The following is a 21421-nucleotide window of genomic DNA, read 5'->3' as shown; positions in this document are numbered from 1 at the left end:
CAAGAGATAAGAAACATCACCCAATATCAATAAATATTCTACTGCACTAACCCAATCAAAGCAGAGAGAACAGTAAAAGAATGTCAAAGAACAAACACTCAGTTGTAGTTCTTACCAGCTCAGTCACCATGATTGGCCAGAGTGAGGTAAGATGTTGTGGTGAGATCCTCAACAGAAGAACCCGGAACATGAGGAACATCTGAGCTGACACTGCTGGGGTCTGTCCCACACGCAGGTTCTCTGTTAGACGCTCTAGAATATAGTTTTAATGTAAGTGTTGGCCGAACACATACTCTACATGGTCAAAAGTATGTGGAGATCAGAACACTACACCCATATGTGCTTGTTGAACCTCAATTTAAGCCATTTGCTACTATAACAGCTTTCCCCTAGATGTTGGAACATGGCTGCAGGATTCTCTCCCATTCAGACACAAGCTCTTCAGTAAGGTCAGGCATTGATGTTGGGAAATATGGCCGGGCTCACAATCTGCATTCCAGTTTATCTCAAAAGTGGTCAGTGGGGTTCAGGTCTGGGCTATGTGCAGGAAAGTCAAGTTCTTCTACACAGTGCACACTGCCATTTTCAGAATAGATACTCCCACTCTACTCCATTCCCACTCCACTGTTTGTCTAAAGAGATTGCACGGCAGTATCCTTGATTTTATGCACTAAACATCTTAGTAATGGATGTAGCTGAAATAGCCAAACCCTTTAACTAGAAGGGGGTGTCCACACACTTTTGGCCATGTAGTGTATTACACAAGCATGAAAACCCACCAAAGGACGGTAGTGACAAATAAAGATAGAATAATAAAGAAGGCAGAACTACAGTATATTATATGAATTCGTTTTACACACAGACTGAGTGATACCTTGTATGAGTGGTAAATAGAAGTGGTACTGGTCATTCTCTCCACTGAACATGGCAAAAGCCTGGCGTTTCAGTAACATGGGCTTCTGCTCAGCACTGTTGAATAGCTTCAAAGAACTGCTCTGCATACCTGTACAACAGGAATCCATACAATACAACTAAAAACACTGATCATACAACAAACATCTGCCCTAAAGCCCTACGATATTTAGAGAAGGGCAAATACTGTATATGTACATATACTCACTCATCAAGTCTTTGAACATTGTCTTCTCATGAGTCAGTAGATGGTCTATTATGGATCTCCAACTAAAGTACAAAATGAGAGGTAATATTTTATAATTTTGTTTAGGGTTAGGGTTAGGGTCAGAAAATCTACCAACATGGTCTTCTCAATGCACAATAAACAAATTTTGTTTTCTATTTTAAATTATTATTATTTTTTTACTTACTAATACATAAAAAAGTGTTTCCAATCATCTCATTTTCGTCTTATATGCTCTCATCAAATTTTACGTGAAAATTACGTACTATGTAAAAGCTTGGACACATCTACTCATTTCTTTTTATCACTACTTTCACACAAATCAAAAAATGGGAACTTTGAAGTGGCCAAATGTTTTTTTCGATAGCCATTGAAAAGCTCATAATGAACCACTACATCAAACCTGAATAAAACTGAACGACACATGAAAGTATCCATCTTACTGGCAAGTACACGAGGCCTCCATTGTGAAAAACATTGGGTCCATAAAGAGTTCCAGCACCTCTTTCTTCCATGCTCGCTTAGTGTATGCATATCCACTTAGACTGCTCAACAACTGGGCACCCGCACAGAAACTAGGCATGTTATAGGCACTGAGACATTGAGAGAGAAACAGTTATTGAAACACCAAAAGTGTGGAGGATGTATAAATTAAAACCATCTGACACAATCTTTGAGGTAAAAAAATAGACAACAGCTTTTGAATAAACAACCAAGTAGTATTTAATCAAAGAAACAGATGTTGAATTTCAATTTAAGTGCATTTCTGTCATAGTTACCTGTGATTTTTTAGATAGGGAAAAACGTAATACATAAGACGGGAAATGAGAGGCACAGCTTTCTCCTTCTCATCACTGCGATACACCATGTCCAAAAGAGGTGCCAGAACCTACAGACACAAGCACAAATGCTCACAATGTTTGTCATTTGCATGAACTGTAAGTGTGTCTGTGTGTCTAAACATGAAATGAACTAGACGAAATCTGATGCTGATGAGATCTGTTGTTATTTGATTGCTAGGGTGTTCTGTCAGTTTTTTGCCCATTTTTGTAATCCGCAAGTTGAAAGTTCACATGCATTAAAGGGATAGTTCACCCAAAAATGAAAATTCTCTCATGATTTACTCACCCTCATGCCATCCCAGATGTGTTTGACTTTCTTTCATCTGCTGAACAGAAACTAAGATTTTTAGAAGAATATTTCAGCTCTGTAGGTCCATACAATGCAAGTGAATGGGTGCCAAAATTTTGAATAAAGGGAGCATAAAAGTAATCCATATGACTCCAGTGATTAGAAGCAATATGATAGGTCTGGGTGAGAAAGAGATCAATATTTATGTCATTTTTTATCATAAATACTCCTCCCCGCCCAGTAGGGGGCGATATGCACAAAGAATGTGAATCTCCAAAAACAGAAGAAGGAGAAAATTAAAGTGAAGGAAAAAGGACTTAAATATTGACCTGTTTCTCACCCACACCTGTCATATCGCTTCAGAAGATATGGCTTTAACCACTGGAGTACTTTTATGTTGCCCTTATGTGGATTTTGGAGCTTCAAAATGTTGGCACCTATTCACTAACATTGTATGGACCTACAGAGCTGAAATATTCTTCTAAAAATCTTTGTTTCTGTTCAGCAGATGAAAGAACATCATACACATCAGGGATGGCATGAGGGTGAGTAAATCATGAGAGAATTTTCATTTTTGGGTGAACTAAGCTTTTAACACAAACTGCATTAACCCATTGCCCTAACCCATACTGCATTTTACATTTCCCCCACAAAAAATGTCATTACTGTAATGCAAAAAATCTCATTCTCATTACTGAAATACAGGAACGAAAATCACAGTTCAGTTTTTATTAAAAATCAACATAAATTCAGTACAACAAATACTACGATGCATACTTAAAACTGTTATTTACAAATGTACTTTGCTATTTAAAATATATATTTTATTTTATTTTATTTTATTTTTTGCATTATAATTAAGACATTTTTGTGCATTACAGTAGGCTAATGACAACTGGGGAAGGGGGGGTGCTTAAACAATTGTCATGAAAATAACTCTCACAAAAAAACTTAATTAAAACTTAATTCTTAATAGTCCTAGACATAGACTTAATTATCTTCATGCAAAATATGATTCTTTATTTTCTTCTTTTAATTTAAGGCTGAAATATGACCCGTGAGACCCGCCCTTATTACTAACACAATTATTTTTACATTTTGTTGCATTTGCGGCCATATCAGTCAGCCTTTGGAGCCCTTATGTGTGTGTTTTTGCATGTCTCTTACCTCAGCCAGCAGAGCCAGAGCTTGTACACTGAATACAGATGGTGCTGAAGATGACACCATAGTGCTTTCCTGACCTGCAGATTCTGAGAGGAAGAATGGTCAATTTTAATGCTGCCTTGGCCTCCATTGTTCAACAACACACCAACTGACAACATAGCACAATTTACTGGTTTGTCGCCTCAAATTCGAAATGTGCAACACAATAGTAGCCATTTTAACTATACTGTGAGCATATGCTAGTGATTGCTTGTGTTTCAGTGCAGGTATACCATCAAAGTCATTGCCATCATGGTCATCTTCATCTCCCTGTAGACAGACCTGAGGCTGAGCTTTCACTTCCAGGTTACGACTCAGCCAGCTAGTTTGCTCAAGAGACGAGCCGGCCACAGATCCCACCTTCTCTAGTATGCGCTGGCTCACTTCCTGTTGAGGGTGCAAATTTATATGTAAACAAACTTTGACAAGTTGGTATAAATATGTTGGTTACACTTTACACTCTTGTTTGTGTTTACGGCTATTCAGAAAATGAATAATAATACAGAATCATTTTCAAATAATCATAATTAGCTATTACAATTAATGATAATTTATTTTGAGTTATCAGTATTAATGTCAATAATGTTGATGCTGTCTCTCGCTGTACTGGTCCTACCTGCAGTTCTCTGGTATCCCTCTTGTTGTCCATGTTGGGAAGTCTGTTTACACAGTCAACGAGGATGCTGCAACAGTAAAATAAACAGACAGCTCAGTGCTTCAAAAGACTCTTTATTTCCCTAGTATCTAACACAGAAAACAATTGCTTTATAAGACATTCATAAGACAATGCAGGTAGATAATATAATAACATAATTTGAAGACTGCCTTCTGCTAAGGTGTTCTGAGTGGCTGTTAGCAGATTGCTATCCAGTTGGTATGTTTTCTGGGTGGTTGCTAGGGCATTACTATATGGTTGCTTAGGTGTTCTTATTGGTTGTTAGCAGAGATTCTTTTAATTACTGAGATATCAACCTCCACGGTTCTATCATAGGAGAGAGCGTAACGGTCAACTAGCGTGTTACAAAAGTTATGTCACCATTTGCGGATACCATACAAATGATTGGGGAGAACTGTAAACTGCCACATACCTGCCACCTAAAATTGTCCGTGACTTCTCTTATAAACTCCACACATAGTACATTCCAAAAGGATTGTTTAGTGTAAAACATGTTGAAGATTAACAAACAGGTGGTCATTAAGTGATGAGCTGTTTTCTCACAGAAGTAGTTTATTCAGCACACTGAAGTATCTCCTCCATAGACCTATTCAAAAAGAACGGCCTCTTGTCTCTTCGCCAGTGTCTATGAATTTCTGACCTATTTCTCGAGTCTATGGAATTTATTTAACGTGTAGCTGTTTTTTAATTTTTTTATTTTTTCCCCTTTTCTCCCCAATTCGGAATGCCCAATTCCCAATACGCTCTAAGTCCTCGTGGTGGTATAGTGACTCGCCTCAATCCGGGTGGCGTTGGATGAATCTCAATTGCCTCCGCGTCTGAAACCATCAATCCATGCATCTTATCACGTGGCTTGTTGAGCGTGTTACCGCGGAGATGTAGTGCGTGTGGAGGCCCACGCTATTCTCCGCGGCATCCACGCACAACTCACCACGTGCCCCACCGAGAGCGAGAACCACACATTATAGCGACCACGAGGAGGTTGCCAATTTGGTTGCTTAGAAGACCTGGCTGGAGACACTCAGCATGCCCTGGATTCGAACTCGCGACTCCAGGGGCGGTAGTCAGCATCAATACTTGCTGAGCTACCCAGGCCCCCACGTATAGCTGTTTTAAGTTCTAAGTTAAATTGCTTAGACAAGTAATATTACCCCTCTCCTTAATAAAACCGCAGGATTTGAGGTATCATTCATGACCGTAGCACAAATGCTGTGGGTGTTTCTTCAAATCCCAAACCCTAAGTATTAGCTATATGATCAGAGTGATGTTTGCCTTAACAAGCACAATAAAATTGTTTATTTACCCGAGGAGCAAGAAGTGTCCAGGTGGGGCGAGGTTGAGCTGGACAGACTCTTTGAGCAGACAGAGGAGAGGATTGATGTTCTCCTGAAGAGCCTGAGCAGACAGACTTAAAAAAAAAAAAAAAAAAAAAAAAGACCAAGTACGACATTACCATCCAAAACATTCTGCTAAAAACATCCACCATGTAGAAGAACACAGTGGGAGCTGGACTCACTGGACTTGTAATTTTATGGTGGATGACATCAGATGATGGTAAATAAGATTAAGCGCACTTTAAATAGAGGATGATGTCAGTGGAAATTGTTACCTCTGAATGTAGACATAGCTGAACTGCAGCATTGGAATGTCAACTAAAGTAGTCCTCTGTTAGTGAAAAAGAGAGTGAACATTAATAAATAATGATTTTCTGTAGTTAAATGTGTGTGTGTACTTAGCTATAGTTTGGGTGCAAAATAGTGTCCAAAAGTGAGCTAAATCTGACAAAAAAAAGGTTTTGGAAACCTTCTGGGATGTCCTCATATGGACAAACAATTCATAAATACATTTTACATAATTGTAGTTTTTTTTAAAATTATTATTCTAAAATATATAGTACTAAAAACGCAAAGTCTTCTTTTTGAGGGAGGGCTAGGGTATGGATTAGGATTAGTCGGCAGTAATTATAATTAGTGTTATTTGAAAATAATGGAACTCTATGGTATGTCCCTATTTAGATAGCTAAGTATGCATGTATTTGTGTTATACCTGGTCTCCTTTGATCTGATGGGGTTTCTTCACCACCGCTCTAATGAGCTGCAGTATAGTGTCCACACGAAGTGTGTTTAGTGCCTTCACCAGATCCACTAAAGTCATTTGAGAATCACTAGCATCAGGCAAAATCTATGCATCCATACACAAACACAAACACAAACCCAAAAACCATTAAAACACAATAAAACGGGGCCTGGGTAGCTCAGCGAGTCGCGAGTTCGAATCCAGGGCGTGCTAAGTGACTCCAGCCAGGTCTCCTAAGCAACCAAATTGGCCCGGTTCCTAGGTAGGGTAGAGTCACATGGGGTAACCTCCTCGTGGTCGCTATAATGTGGTTCTCGCTCTCAGTGGGGTGTGTGGTGAGTTGTGCGTGGATGCCGCAGAGAATAACGTGAAGCCTCCACACGTGCTATGTCTCCGCGGTAACGTGCTCAACAAGCCACGTGATAAGATGCGCGGTTTGACTGTCTCAGATGCAGAGGCAAATGAGATTCGTCCTCCACCACCCGGATTGAGGCGAGTCATTATGCCACCATGAGGACCTAGAGCGCATTGGGAACTGGGAAGAAAAGGGGAGAAAAACCCCCAAAAACAATAAAACATCACTCCAGATATCTGAAGTGGAGCTGTAGGTAAGATGTCACCTTAAAAAAAATCAGAAGTCTACTTAAACATTATGTTCATTTTTCATACTAATTACTGTTGCACACCTTGCTTCTGGAACGTCTTTTGCGGCCGCTCCTGCTACTCCATACAGCGGCCACAGAGGCCATGACCTGCACCCCAAACTGCTGAGTCAATGGCATCAAGAACTCGAGAATTTTCTGCCTCAAGATCTACAGATAACAAAGACATATTACTGGTATACAAATGAAGCAATTAACAGTCAACATGACCTCAACCATTTCTAAGTGAAGTAAATAGTCTAAAATTAATTTTACTTTGTTTGATGTAAGTACAAAATATACCTTTGTGCCTTTAAAGTACACTGAGGTGGGTGAGGCTCTGCTGCCATGGGTGGAGTCACAGCCCTTGACCACACCCCAGAGTAAGGCCATGCTGCTAATCATGTGTGGGAACTCCTCCAAAATGGCATTGCTCGCATTTCGCAGGTCTGGAACATCACAGCCTGCAGTTACCTACAGGGCAAAAAAATAAAAAAATAACAACAATGTACAGTGAGTCTCGTTATTGCTTTAAAGCACCATTATTTACCAACAAATTCAGTAGTGATCCTGGCTCACTTGTCGTTCAAGGCATGATCAGACAAGACATGACTGCAAAATTGTAACTGTGGGATGGACATCTATTAGGAAGGGGGAGCATTTGTTTTGCGTTATTTTTTCATAAAAAACCAAAAAACCAAAAAAAAAAAAAATCTCAAATAGCGATTATGAAATGGAGTATGCGATAGAGAAGAGACGTTCCCACTGACAGCGAATTTATTTACTTGGAATGCCCAATTCCCAATGCGCTCTAAGTCCTCATGGTGGCGTAGTGACTCGCCTCAATCCAGGTGGTGGAGGACAAATCTCAGTTGCCTCCGCATCTAAATCTGCATATCTTATCACGTGGCTTGTTGAGCGCATTACCGCAGAGACATAGCGCGTGTAGAGGCTTCATGCCACTCTCCGCAGCATCCACGCACAACACACCACTTGCCCCACTGAGAGCGAGAACCACATTATAGCGACCACGAGGAGGTTACCCCATGTGACTCTACCCTCCCTAGCAACCGGGCCAATTTGGTTGCTTAGGAGACCTGGCTGGAGTCACTCAGCATGCCCTGGATTCAAACTCGCGACTCCAAGGGTGGTAGTCAGCTTCTTTACTCGCTGAGCTACCCAGGCCCCCTACTGACAGTGATCTTTAATGACAAAACAATCAGAAGTTATTTATTTTTAGTGAGAGTTGGCGATTTGAGGTGAAGTTACCATTGCTGAAGTACCAAGGTAGAGCAGAGTTCATCTTAATGCAAATGGGTTAGCAACCAACTCCAGCTTTTATTTATAGTGCTTTCACAATGCACATAGTTTCAAAGCAGATTTACTTTAACACACCATGACAGCTGTGTTTGGGGGCAGTCCCCTGTGCCACCCTACAGAACATTGCCACCTTAAATGAATGCCTATATCACCTATGTCAGGTCCTGCCACTGAGCATCTGTTTAAGCTGGTGGTTGTATGACTTACCTTCTTGTTGTCTAAAAGGCAGTAGTGTGTAATTGTGGTCAGTCCTTCCAATAGGGTCAGAGGATATTCGGGTGCTATGTTCTCCCTCTTTAAGGTACCACTACACAAAGAAAACCACACAATACACACCCAATTCAAGCTATGGAAACCAAAAAACATTAACAAATGTAAATGCCAATTCTTCAACACAATTTTGAATACCTCTAACAAGCTCATATACACTCACACTGACACAAACAATCACACATTATTTACTTGTGTGAGGCCTTGACTCCATCGTACTCGTGCTGTTTAACAAGCTCATCCAGGTTCTTGCAGATCTGGGCAATAATGGGTGAAACAATGATGGCCAGTGAACGCCCTAAATACGGCAGCACTTCACACAGAAGAGTCACCCAGGCTGGATGCATGGCACAGCCATACTGTGGGTGCAAAGCCCGAGCTGCTGCTGACACAAACATTCCCTGAGCAGTGATAGGCTGACTGGCTATGTAACGCACTGCTTTGATGGATTGCTGGAACATCACAGCTGTTTGCCACTCTCGAGCCAAGGCTGAGGAAGGTGGCTCTGCGCACCGCTGTTGGTTGGAATGATGATGCTCATCATCATGTGCCTTGGTGTGAGGTGGACACACATGGTGCTCCAATACAATAAGAACCTTGAGAAGCTTCAGTAGGGCAATCTGGAGTGGGTGTTCAGCCCAAGTCCCATCTCGACCAAAGTTGACCAGACTTTCTTCCGAGAGCTCTGCTCCATCCTCTCCTTGGTCTTCCTCGGGCAATGTGTGTTGGTCAGGTTGCTCACCACGCTGGCAGACATACATTGAGGCAGAGAGTGTAAGAAGAACATATTGCTGCACCTTGTAGCCCCAAAGAAGGTTGCACACTGCTTCAAGACTAGCACCGCCCCTTGCCTCCCCAATTTGAGCCTGCTGGACCACCCTCACCAACTGGATCATCAACTCGGTCAACACTTCCACACTTTTCACCTGCACCTCCCGATTGGCCTGGAGTTGGCGAGTGGGAACACTCACATAGGAGGGATAGTGAGAGCGTAGATAGCGCAGGCAGAGGCTGGTGAGCAGCTCTAGCAGGAGAGTTGGCGGAGAAGAAGGGGAAGGTGGTGAATGGAGAGGAGAAAGGACCTGATGGGATGGGTCAGGAGTGGCTGCACTTGGTGGAGTTGAGGTTTGCAATCGCCCATAGAAGCTGCCACCTTCCTGAACCTGACGGTGCCTCTGCAGAAGGTTCTGGATGAGGTTGAGATGGGCAGTGGAGCTACAGTCTAGAGAAGTATTAGAGAGAGTCTCCACAAATGGCCCTGCACTTGTCCGGATTATGGTCTCTAAGATAGTGAATGCGTAGAGAATGCGCCTGCTCTCATACTGCTGCTTATAGAGAAGAACATGTCTGAACAGTGAGTCCACTGCCTCCCGTTTCTCCCGCTGTCGCTTCAGCATCCGAGACTTCGCCATTGCCTCCAACTGCCCATCATCTTCATCACTCGAAAGCGAATCAGAAACCTGAGTGTGTTCCGAATCCACCCTCTTAATTCCATTGGCTACGCTCTCCTCCTCTATGCTGCCATCATCAGGCTGTCGCAAGTAAGGGGCAGAGCTTGAGCTGGAGTTTTCTGTGGAGTTCTGAGCACTGCTGGTGTCTGCAGATTCTGTGTGTTCAGTTTCCTCATCTTCCTCCTCTCTTTCCTCGTCCTCTCCCTCAGTCTCCTCACTCTCACTCCTGGACAATGCTGGGGAATCTGAGGGCATTTCCATTTGTTCTGGATCTCGCTCCAGCTCTGCCCATAATGATTCACGGTCTACTACAGTGATGCGACTGATGAAGGTTTCCTCTGTTTCCTCACCAGCACTTTTTGTGATGGATTTGTCTCTGCAGCTATGTGCTTTGAAATGACCTAAATCACATATACAATAGAATCAGACCAAATGTATAATAATCTATAACAACATAAATATATGACTCTTTGACAGACATAATTTTCATTACCCTAAAATGATCTAAAAGAAGCATTTATGTTGTCAGCCATGACATTAGTGCTCTACACTTTGCATTTGGCTTAAGTGAATATTTTATTCCATTGCATAATTATAACACAATGACTAACATAAATTTCATTACATATTAGTACCACACAAACAATATAGAAGTAACATATTTAGGGGGCTCACAGTGCAGTTCCAGTATCAAGAACAGGAATTGATAAATCTAATACTGTGTGCCAAATGATGCACTATACAGTATCCCCTCACAATATACACTATGCTCTCAGCCAAGTAGTGTATGAGTTTTAAAAGTGTAGTATTGTCCTAATTTTTTCTAACATTTGTTCGTTATCTCACTATGGGAAAATGCCTCGTGTGTGAAATCATGGAAACAATTTATAACACCACGTCTGTCCAATGATAGACAAGTCACAGCAGTGACTAGGATGCCCCACCTTCCTGATTTAAGCTGCTGTCACCTGCCTTTACATCATTCTCATTCTCTTCCTTATGAAGATCTAGCTGGGAGCTATCCTTCAGCAGAGTTTTTGGATTATTGCCGTTTAACAGTTTTCAAGCATGAGCCGTCGAATTACATCGCCAAACACAGTGATATTTTCAAAAACTGTAATTGTTCAGAGAAACAGTATTTTTACCCGCTCCCGGTGGAGAAAGAACCCTCAGTCCAGTAGCTGGGGGGACAATATGGAGGAGGCCTCGAAGAACCTCCCTCCTCTCGATGTCTCCATCAAGGAGAGATGAGAAGAAGAGGAGGAGGAGGAGGAAATGAGCAATCGCCTTTTTGAGGATGATGAAGAGGATGCGATCTTTCCACCTCAACCATCCACCCCGCAGAGCGGGGGCTCCCATTCCCCGACACCATTGAATCTTGATCTGATCGAGATATGCCATAGGGCAGCGGCCAAGCTGTCTATTGACTGGCCTTCTCAACAGATAGAAGAGGGCACGGAAAGGGATTTGTATGATGGGAAGAGGCTATAATTGCCTTGATTCTGATTCACAGTCTCTACAGTTTTCAGTAAATTACTGTGTGATTTAACCATTTATTTGACAAAAAACTTCAGATAAATAAGCATTACAATGTCACTCTTTATACCAGCCCATGTAAAAATATTATCCATTCCGTTTATGTGAATATTTTGCCTTCACTGTAATCTCCCATTCATTCCAATGTGGAGTTCTGCAGAGCTTGTCAGAGCGAACAACCCTAACCAAGGGGCGCAGAGCTTTGACCCTTCGCTAAGCCCCACCTTAAAAACACTTCTGACCAATCCCGTCTTAGCAACTGTTGCCCTGCCGCCATTACTCTGACACACGTTTGTAATTTTCCAATGAGAGCCTATGGGAGTAATGCGTGTTTGAGTACTTTTAAGCGGGATTTTATAAAAATAATCAAAATAAATTTAAAGAATGTTGTTGCCGGGTCATTTGTAATAATGACCGCAGTGTTTTTCTTTCTTTAAAAAAAATAAATAAATAAATAAATAAAAAAAAATCTTTAAATAAATCTGGAGAAGAGCATTTTATGGATTAAACTGTCAGCCCTCATTCCCAAATGAACATATAACATCTGCAACGACACCTACATTTGCTCCAAGGTAAATTAAAGCTGAACAACTGAACATTAATTCATTTACGTATTGATTCAAGTCATAGTAAAAGCGATAGTAAATAAACAGTTCACAGCATCAAAATGAGTGTGTTATGAGAAGTTATAAACAGTTCTGTTCACTTACGCTAATGTTATTAGATGTGTAATCGCTATTAAATGAAGTTTTTCTCAAGTGACTGTAATAATTGTTTTCCTTGATTCTGATTCACAGTCTCCAATTTTAATCAAATTACTGTGTAATTTAACAATTTCTTTTTCAAAAAAACTTCAGATAAATATGCATTACAATGTCACTCTTCACACCAGCCCACGTAAATTATTATCCATTTCGTTTATGAGAATATTTATCCAAAAACCTGCACCCACATCTCCCTACCCGCTGTCTTTATCATTTTCAGCTGTTTTTATTACTTTTTTCCTTAGCAAATTTGCACAAATAAACATACAATTGGGCACTAGCCATTCTTTCATATTTGTTGAAAAAGGAGAGAAAGGTAATGAGTAGCAGGAGACAAAAATAATTAGAAAATAAAACAACACCCACATCTCCCTACTCACTGTTTTTGTTATTTTCAGCAGTTTTTATAGTTTGTTTCCTTTGCAAATGGTGCCAGTAAGTGCACAAACAGGTGAGACCCATTCTTTCATGTTTGTTGACATGTTATCAAGAATAAATCGTGCAAGTTTGTGAATGAATTTCATTATCTTAATTTTAAGATGCATTTTGGGTGATCCGTTTGAAACAGGTTGATGTTGAAGGCAGCTGTAACAGCCACTTTTTCGCTGGTTACGAGCGGATTAAAAGGGAAATAAGCATAAGCTCGGAAAATTTAAAAAAGTGAATGCATGAACGTGCACAATAGGGACACAGAAATGAGCAGCATGCACACTAGAAGCTCAGTTACAGGTACTGCACTAAAATAACTAAGCATTCTGCTCTAAATGTTATGTTTGCAAATAATTAAGAGAAACCGTGCACCGGTTTTTAGTGCTTTCTTTCTCGTCTTTTACTTTTTTGCACTTTATTATCATTCAGTAATACACATAATGATTGATGTATGTCCTAATGACATTAAAGACTCTCCTCGAAATCTAAACACAAGTGGTCAGAAGAGAAGACCAGGTGTAACAGTGATGTGTCTTGCTTGTACATTTGAGATCGGATCACCAAAAATACATCTTAATACCAGTGTACACATGGCCTCAGTCGGGGACGAATGGTTGAGTAGTTGATACACTACAGTCCTGTATTGTGTGCACCAGCATGATGGAAAACAAGACTATGAGTGAACTGCAAGTCGTGTAGTGTGCGCTTGGCTTAACACACAGCCGAGACCGGCTCAGGCAAAAAAGCCATCATTTGTGGCAGCAGTCGCTAACCATCGCCCTGCCAATCCCCAGGGAGGGAAGAAGAGGCAGGCGACCTAGTTGCATCTCAGGTGGGAAAGAGGGGACAGTGAACATCACCCAGGTATCTCAGTACACCTTCCCTCCTCATGACGTGAGTAACCTATCCCCCCCCCCCCCACCCCCAGTCTTGAGAAAAGACTGTTTAGTGGCAAGTTTGGTGGCATGTTTGGTTTGTCCACTTCACAGTTTAAATGGTTTGGAGGCACAAGTTCAAAGAGAGTGCCCCCCGTTTTAAACCTCCCCCCTCCACCCGCAGGGTTCAGTCTGAGAGGCAGAGAGTTCACAAGCACTAGTGCTGAATGTAAAAATAAACATGTCAACAGCGGAAAGGGATTCAGCTCTGATTTTAGAGGAAGAAATAGCATCTTTATTTAGCAAAAGATCAATACGGTTGTTACAGGCAGAGGAGAGCCGCCAGAAGATTTACTCCCTGTATTTCGTCATACCAAATAAGGTGGAGGTCTCCGCCCCATTCTGTATTTGCGGAACCTCAACAAACGCCTCAGAAAATAACAGATTAAAAATGCTCATGCTCAAAGTGCTGTCTCACTATTCGTCCCAGAGACTGGATTAGTGGATCTCAAGGATGCATATTTCCATGTAGACATTTATCCAGCTCACAGGAAATTCTTTAGGTTCGCCTATCAGGGCATGGCCTACGTTTTTTTGAGCAGTGGTGCACACAAAGACATATCATTCCCTTTTTATGTTCTGTAGTGGACGTGCTGAGCTTTCTGAAAGACCTTTGGATAAGGGTAGAGTATTCTCTGCTGTTAAGGTATACCTTGCAATGATATCGGAATGCCATGTTGGGTTTGATTCGGATGCTGAGAAAGAGTAATCAGCTTTTTATATCTTGGGCTGACTCTCATAAGGGTAAACCTATATCAGGGAGGCTATTATATTACGTTATAATAGCGCTGGTCTGCAGCCTCCAGAGGGCTTGAGAGCTCATTCCACAAGAGGCATGGCCACCTCATGGGCGTTGTTTAAGGGAATTACAGTTTAGGACATTTGTGCTCTGGCGAGCTGGGCGTTGCCTCACACATTTGTGAGATGTTACAGACTGGACGTTACCGAACCTTCGCTGACTCACAAGGTTCTTGGCGTGAATAGGTCTGATACTGATGTATAAGCACCAGTGCTGGGAAGTAACGGATTACATGTAATATGGATTTCGCAATCAGATTACAAAAACCAAGTACTTGTAATTGGATTAAATTACATATTAAAATACTCATAATCGGACTACAGTTATTTTTTTATATATTACTTGATTACATATTAACAAGGCAACGGCGGTAAATTGTTAATTTATTGATCACCCTAATCATTCTCTTTTTTTCAATCTTTAAAATGTTTTCATTCTAAATCAGCACACCACTGATATACATATGGTAAGTCTTAGAGTGTTTTCGGAAGAGAGGGGGAGAGGGAAGGTTGAGTGTATTGCATTCAGAACAGCAAGGTGAAGATGGAGCGGTCTACCTCAGCATTTAACCACTGGATCTATCGAGATAATTTCATTCTTAAAAATTAAATTACACCTATGGTGTGCAGCTCACTCTGTGAACTTAATTGTTTCAAAGGATCTAGTGGATGCCATCTCTGAGGGTACACAATAGTTCAACTTCAAAATGTGCAGCAATATGAAACAAAGCCCATCGCTCTACTGTTGCTGCTGATGCAGTGGAGTCAACTGCATGAAACTTGACATAAAATTTGACACAATTGTTCCTTGTGTGACTTGGTGGAACGCTGCTGTTTTAAAATATTCTGATCTTTTAAAATATTCTTGCTGTTCAAAAGATAATATGTTGCAACTCAGCTTTGGAATAGATGATGGACTTTCAGTAAGTAGTAATGGATAAAATTGTTTCAGTGTTTTTAGATGAAAGCTTTGACCTTGCAACGTCATTGCTGTTGATTTTATAGTCATACATTTTCGTTAATTTTATGGTCGTTTTATGTTGATTTTATGGTCATTAATGTTCGTATTGTTGCTATTGTTTTATGCACTTAAATTGAACTTGATGTCTCAGTGTTTTGAATTATAAACTTTGGCCATGCACACTCATTGCTGTTAGATTTAAAGTTTATTTCATTCATGTAATTTTTAATGCACTTTTTAAAAATGTCATAAGGAGCTCTTTTTGTGAGGCTCTTTTTGTTAGTAATAAAGAATGGAATGCATGTTCTTCCTCTTTGAACTTTTATGTTAAAATGATTATCCTACTCAAATGCATGTAACAAAATAAAACAGAATTAGGTTGAAAGTAATCCAAAAGTAATCAGATTACATTACCCAAAAATATAATCTACAAGATTATGTTACTAATTACATTTTTGTCATGTAATTTGTAATCAGTACCTGATTACAATTCAAAAGTAATCCCCCCAGCACTTATAAGCACACACACACACACAGGCTCAGTCTTAAAAGAGGTTTAAAAGATTTCGTTATACACTGGTGTCAATATAGTTGGAGATGTTTTCATACAATATTCAGTCTCCTTCACACAGCATATCTGCAATCCGGGAGCTGTCTACATCCCATAGTGAGATACCAAATGATTGTTAGAAAGAGAACGTAAGGTTACGTATGTAACACAGGTTTTCTGAAAACAGGAGTGAGGTATCTCATCTAAATTCCCTCCTGTTTCAGCACGGAAGAGATATGCTGAGAATGACGTAAAGGCAGATGACAGCGGCTTATATCAGGAAGGTGGGGTTTTCTGGTCACTGCTGTGACTTGTCTGTCATTGGACAGACATGGTGTTATAAATTGCTTCCATAATATCATGCACAAGGCGTTTTCCCATAGTGAGATACCTCACACCTTTTATCAGAAAACTTGGTAGAGTTGGGGTCCTCGAGTTCAGACTCGGACTCCAGTCCAAATCACAAGTCCAATTTTAATGAACTTGGACTTGTCACGGACTCAGATGCATTTTTACTCGGACTTGACTCTTTGGGACTCTGGATTTTTTGCCGAGTCCAGCCGAGTCCATGGCATTTGTGATGCAATGAAAAAAAAAACATAACAAAACAGAAAAAAATTTACAAATCTCTGTTTGCATGCAACTGTAGAACCCCCTGATGTCATAGACGAAGCCAGAGTTTGTTCCACTGTGTTGAGCAAACACACGCACACACATACGCAAGTGCACAATGGCACAATCATCAGTCAACCAATACTATGGAGCACTACAGAATGTTACTACGGAGACTACTGTATAACACTGATTACCGAGGTAGCTGGCATGACGAACACCTAAAGACTGGTATGTAGTCAATGTACTAGAAACTAAACAAGGCAGTTTCACACAGCATATATATATTTATTTTTTTTTTTATTTTTTTTTTCACAATAAAATATTAAGATATTTTGGGCAGTGAAATGTTTTGTTTACAATTTATTTATAGATTGGGTGACCAGAAGTCCCAGTTTACCTAGGACAGTCCTGGTTTTAAGAGGTGTGTCCCAACAATTCTCAAAAAAAATGTAGGCCTAAATATCCTGGTTTCAGCTGGTAGGCTCACAGATTTTTTTCTTAAATTAAATCTCCTCGTTGTCCTTCTTGCTATTGTCTCTGGAATCGTTTGCAGAGATGAGAAGCAATTTTGTTTCGACGCACGTTGATTTGACAATTCTTTAATTCTAGTCTTCAGCAAATCAGCTGAAATGTATCTGGTTACCATGGCAATGACATCATGCGCTTGGTGCTCGCCTATGTTGTCAGTCAGCGCAAATGCCCAAATAAAAACGCGTTTTCAACAACGAGCTGAAAGAAGCCGATCCATTTCTTTGCACAACTCGTGAAAATATAAGCGGTGTTTTCTGTCACTGTGTATGTTAATTTCCCCACGAGCACGGAGGTAAATCAGACAATGTCAAATTTAGACAGCTACACTGCACTTTTTACATAGTACAAGCACTTAAATGTTGAGATGTGGGGATTGTATTTTGAATTTTAGGTTCCAATGTTGTGAATTTTGTTAAAAAATATGTTCCTGACATAACAAGTCTACTCATGATTTGATATTGCATGTGTAATTATATGAATAGAATAGGCTACATGGAATTTCTACATTACAAAAGCTAAAATGTGGTTAATCGTAAAAAACAATATATAATATAAAATATATACATTTTCACAAACTATATATACACTGAAGTGCAGAAGTTTGCATACCCCTTTGTTTTAGGCCTATACGTTTTCACACCCCTCTCAGAATGTATGTAAGAGATAAAAGATCATATATTTTTTGTAGTACTGTCCTTCAAAAGCTGCATTACACAAAATGTACTGTAATTTACAAAAATCATCCTGTTCAAAAGTTTGCATCCCCTTGGTTCTTGTGTTGCCTTCTTGAGAATCAATGAATGTTTGCACCTTTTGTAATAGTTGTGTATAAGTCCATCAATTGTCCTAAGTGTCAAAAGCAGGATGTCTATATCATATAGCCACTGTTGGGAAGGACTCATATGTGCAGAAGATGCTGGGATACCAAAGAATTTACAGTAGTTAGGGGATTTTTCTTTATACAAAAAAAAAGGGGGCAGCTTCACAGCTCAGGACAAAGTAGGGACTCGTGATTTTTTTTTTACGCACACAGTCATTAATCATTGAGAAAGCAACACACCATATTAAAGGGTTTGCTCTCGTGCCAGGAGCTCTAAAGCTCTGGTGCAGTCTGTCTCATGAACGCGCAGAGGAGATCAAAGTTCGGTCAAGAGTTTCACTTAATAATACATCAGATTTTGTTTTTTTTCTCACCACACCTTATTGTATTCCTTCAGGACAAGACATGAGTCACATACAATAATTTATTAGACTTCTGAATTATACTTTTGTGTCCTTTTGAAGCGGTGGTCACCATAAACTGCCACATCACTGAACACAATTTGTTTTCACAATTTCTCCCTTTGTGTTAAGAAAAAGAAAGTAAGTCATATAGTGTTATAACACGGGAGAGTAAACAATGACTGAATTTTCATTTTTGGGTGAACTAATCCTTTAAGGAACCAAGGGAATGTAAACTTTTGAACAGGATCATTTGCTTAAATTCAGTTACTATTTTGTCTTGTGTAATTTATTTGAGTATCTGTTGCTAATACTAAATACATTTTTATGATCCCGCGTATTTTTTTAAAACGATAACACATGGACGCATCAGAGTTTTATGTGCACAAGCAGTGCGCAGAACTGCCCCGCATTGTGCTGTTATCCGTGAATTAACTAGAAATCATGTCTGTGTTAAACAGCCCTAATATAGACCTTATTCATGCTAGCGCCATCTTTGATTTTTAATAGGAATGACAACGAGGCTGGGATAGACTTACAGTCTCTTCAATGGCATGAATGGTATAAAACTGTATAAAGCTAGATCACATCTGATTTTCCACAACTAATGTTGTCTGGAGTTCTTTGTCTACTGAATGTTCTTGGACAGATATTTTAACAATGTTTTGTCCACGGAACGATCCAAAAATATTTTAAACTACAGTACAGCCCATTGAAGAGACTGTAAGTCTATCCCTCACAGACTCATTGACATTCCCATTAAAGGTGCAATATGTAACAATGTTCATGTAATATTCGCCCATTTATTGCCAATGTGTGAACGGCTTGTAACGCAACATAAAAAATGAGCCCTTCCCGGACTTCCTAGGTTGCCTTTTAAAGCCTGTAGACTGATTTTCATGCGAAGGGAGCGGGTCGCTTTTGCCGGGAAAATCCAAAGGATGTGACGTTTATGCGCGCTCCCAAGAGCCTTGCCTCCGTAATTGCTTCTCTTCCGCTATTCAACAGCGACAACAAACTGCAACACTAGGTAACGTTATCTTAGAGATGGAATCCAGCAAACGTCTGGCTCCCAGCACAACACCGACTCCTACACAAACTCAGAGTAAGCCAAAAAAACAAACAAAAAAACATTTATCTACTGAATCCCATCTGGCTAAGCGGGAACGTGATCGTGGTCTAGCGAAAACTAGAGCGAACATCGGCAGGGCATTTGATTCCTGGAGGGACCTTCATTCGGTTTTGGGGATCAAAACTGACCCTAAATTGGCATTCTTCTTATTGGACAGGTAAGCTTACATAACTGCAAAGCATGTGAAATATAGTGCCATAAGGATTGATCTGTGTAATTTTAGCTAACTTGATCTTGCCTGCACAGTAACTGTTAATGTTAATCTGTAATTATTCAGCAAGGTAAACTACAATAACACATGAATGCTAGACAATGTTCAAGATAATGCAAAAAGACCCATTCATTAGTGTAACGTAACTTGGTTATGCAGAAAATATATAGCGCATCGATATATCAAAATGACAGTTGTGATGGAATCACATCAATACTGAATTGTGTCAACATATTTATAATGTACAGTCTATTTTATAAACAGCTACTGTCATCATCCACCAAATTTAGCTAACAGCGACTGATAAAGCTGGCTAGCTAGCTAACGCCGACATAGGCTATGGTATAAATGCAGTCAATGTATCATGCAAAGAAAAGTGATTACTTCAATCTACAGTCATGCATAGTCAGACCTATATCCACACTTTGTTTTAGCCCTGTTCCAGCACTGGAGAGTATATAATATACAGTCTCAAAGTTTGTAGTAAAACAATCATAACTGTGTAATTTTAATTATGCTACCTCATCTGTCAGCATGATGCCGGTGAATCACGTTGTCTCTTTGTACATTACGTCATTGTTTTTGCCGATGCTCGCTCGCGTCCCTATGTAGTGTGTGCACAAGCGTGAGCATGAGTAACAGGTAGCTGGCTGCAGTTCACTTAATGGCCACAGGTGTCATTAATAACAAGGGTTTCTGAATCTTACTGCGCCTTTAAAAATCAAAGATGGTGCTAGCGTGAATAAGGTCAATTAGCATTGGGTTTTTCCAGTGTTTACGGATGTAGCATTTGCAGTCAAATCATGAGATATAACTTCTCAGCGAGTGTTAAAGGAATAGTTCACCCAAAAATGAAAATTTGCTGATAATTTACTCACCCTCAAGATGTTTGAAATTTGGAAAAAAACAAAAAACTGAAAGAAAGAAACTCAGATACATCTTGGATGGCCTGAGGGTGAGTAAATTATCAGCAAATTTAAATTTTTGGATGAACTATTCCTTTAATTACTACTGTGTTGACTCGTTATTTTCCCAAACCAGTCAGCAGATAGAGAAATAAAAACTAAATTATAATTCAAAACTATAAAAACCCTGGTTGTAATGTCTAACGCAGCTTTCACTTTCTTTAGTCTATGTTTGAGTAGAGGGGAAAAAGCAAAATAACTGAAATGTCAACAGAATGCAAGAAGAATTGTGTTGAAGGACAGTTTTGTCTTTATATACCTAAAGCATATGCTTTCATTCTGAAACCACTTTGAAGTTCATTCAGCAGGTTACTAATAATAATAATATATATATGAAATGCAACAGAAGTTTTTTTTTTACATTTATATTGACAATTATTTTTTCTTAGTTGTAAAGGTTAAAATAATCTTAAAATATTGATGTTGAGTTTACGGTTACAATTTGAATTCAGATTCATGAACAGATTTATTTGGACTTGGACTCGACTGGACTCGGACTGTTATGGACTCGGTCTTGAGTCCGACTCGACTCTGACTCAATTGCTTAAAGACTCTGACTTGACTCGGACTCGACTAAGGTGGACTCGAACCCAACACTAAGGACCTGGGTTACATCTGTAACCTTATGTTTTTTACTACAAGGAAGCATTCATTGCTTAACAGCTGACGGATGTAGCTGACGTTTCAAAAGTGTGATGTGTTGGTGCTAGATTTAGCAAGTTAGCAAACCTCAGTTCAACATTTGTATCTCAAACAACCTACAGATATTCACAAAGTGTGGGGTGATGGTGAAGCATTTAACTCACATTTGTAAGATTCTGTCTTCACTAAAGTTTAGCTAGTTGCCACATTCCCTGTTAATTACAA

At 39.9% G+C, this 21421-nt stretch overlaps 1 protein-coding gene across 4 annotated transcripts in view; it reads right to left on the bottom strand.

The window, feature by feature from the left end:
* The window catches only part of LOC127447983 (protein dopey-2-like), a 47339-nt gene that overhangs the window by 9028 nt on the left and 16890 nt on the right, over positions 1–21421 (bottom strand). For all 4 annotated transcript variants that reach the window (XR_007898451.1, XM_051710259.1, XM_051710261.1 and 1 more), the window contains exons 21-35: positions 8648–10307; positions 8393–8492; positions 7169–7339; positions 6911–7036; positions 6195–6329; positions 5758–5813; positions 5452–5556; positions 4089–4155; positions 3706–3859; positions 3437–3519; positions 1918–2027; positions 1582–1731; positions 1121–1182; positions 875–1003; positions 116–252 (exon numbers count right to left, since the gene is read on the bottom strand). Coding sequence is in view for 3 of the 4 variants with exons in the window: in XM_051710259.1 (XP_051566219.1) it covers positions 116–252; positions 875–1003; positions 1121–1182; positions 1582–1731; positions 1918–2027; positions 3437–3519; positions 3706–3859; positions 4089–4155; positions 5452–5556; positions 5758–5813; positions 6195–6329; positions 6911–7036; positions 7169–7339; positions 8393–8492; positions 8648–10307 (3245 nt within the window). In the remaining variant the exon portion in view is untranslated. The remainder of the gene's footprint in view (positions 1–115; positions 253–874; positions 1004–1120; positions 1183–1581; positions 1732–1917; positions 2028–3436; positions 3520–3705; positions 3860–4088; positions 4156–5451; positions 5557–5757; positions 5814–6194; positions 6330–6910; positions 7037–7168; positions 7340–8392; positions 8493–8647; positions 10308–21421) is intronic.

Source organism: Myxocyprinus asiaticus, chromosome 11 (genome assembly GCF_019703515.2).
Source record: "Myxocyprinus asiaticus isolate MX2 ecotype Aquarium Trade chromosome 11, UBuf_Myxa_2, whole genome shotgun sequence".
NCBI classification, from domain to species: Eukaryota; Metazoa; Chordata; class Actinopteri; order Cypriniformes; family Catostomidae; genus Myxocyprinus; species Myxocyprinus asiaticus.
Note: the sequence above shows the minus strand (reverse complement) of the source record. Positions and strands in the feature narration are given on the sequence as shown.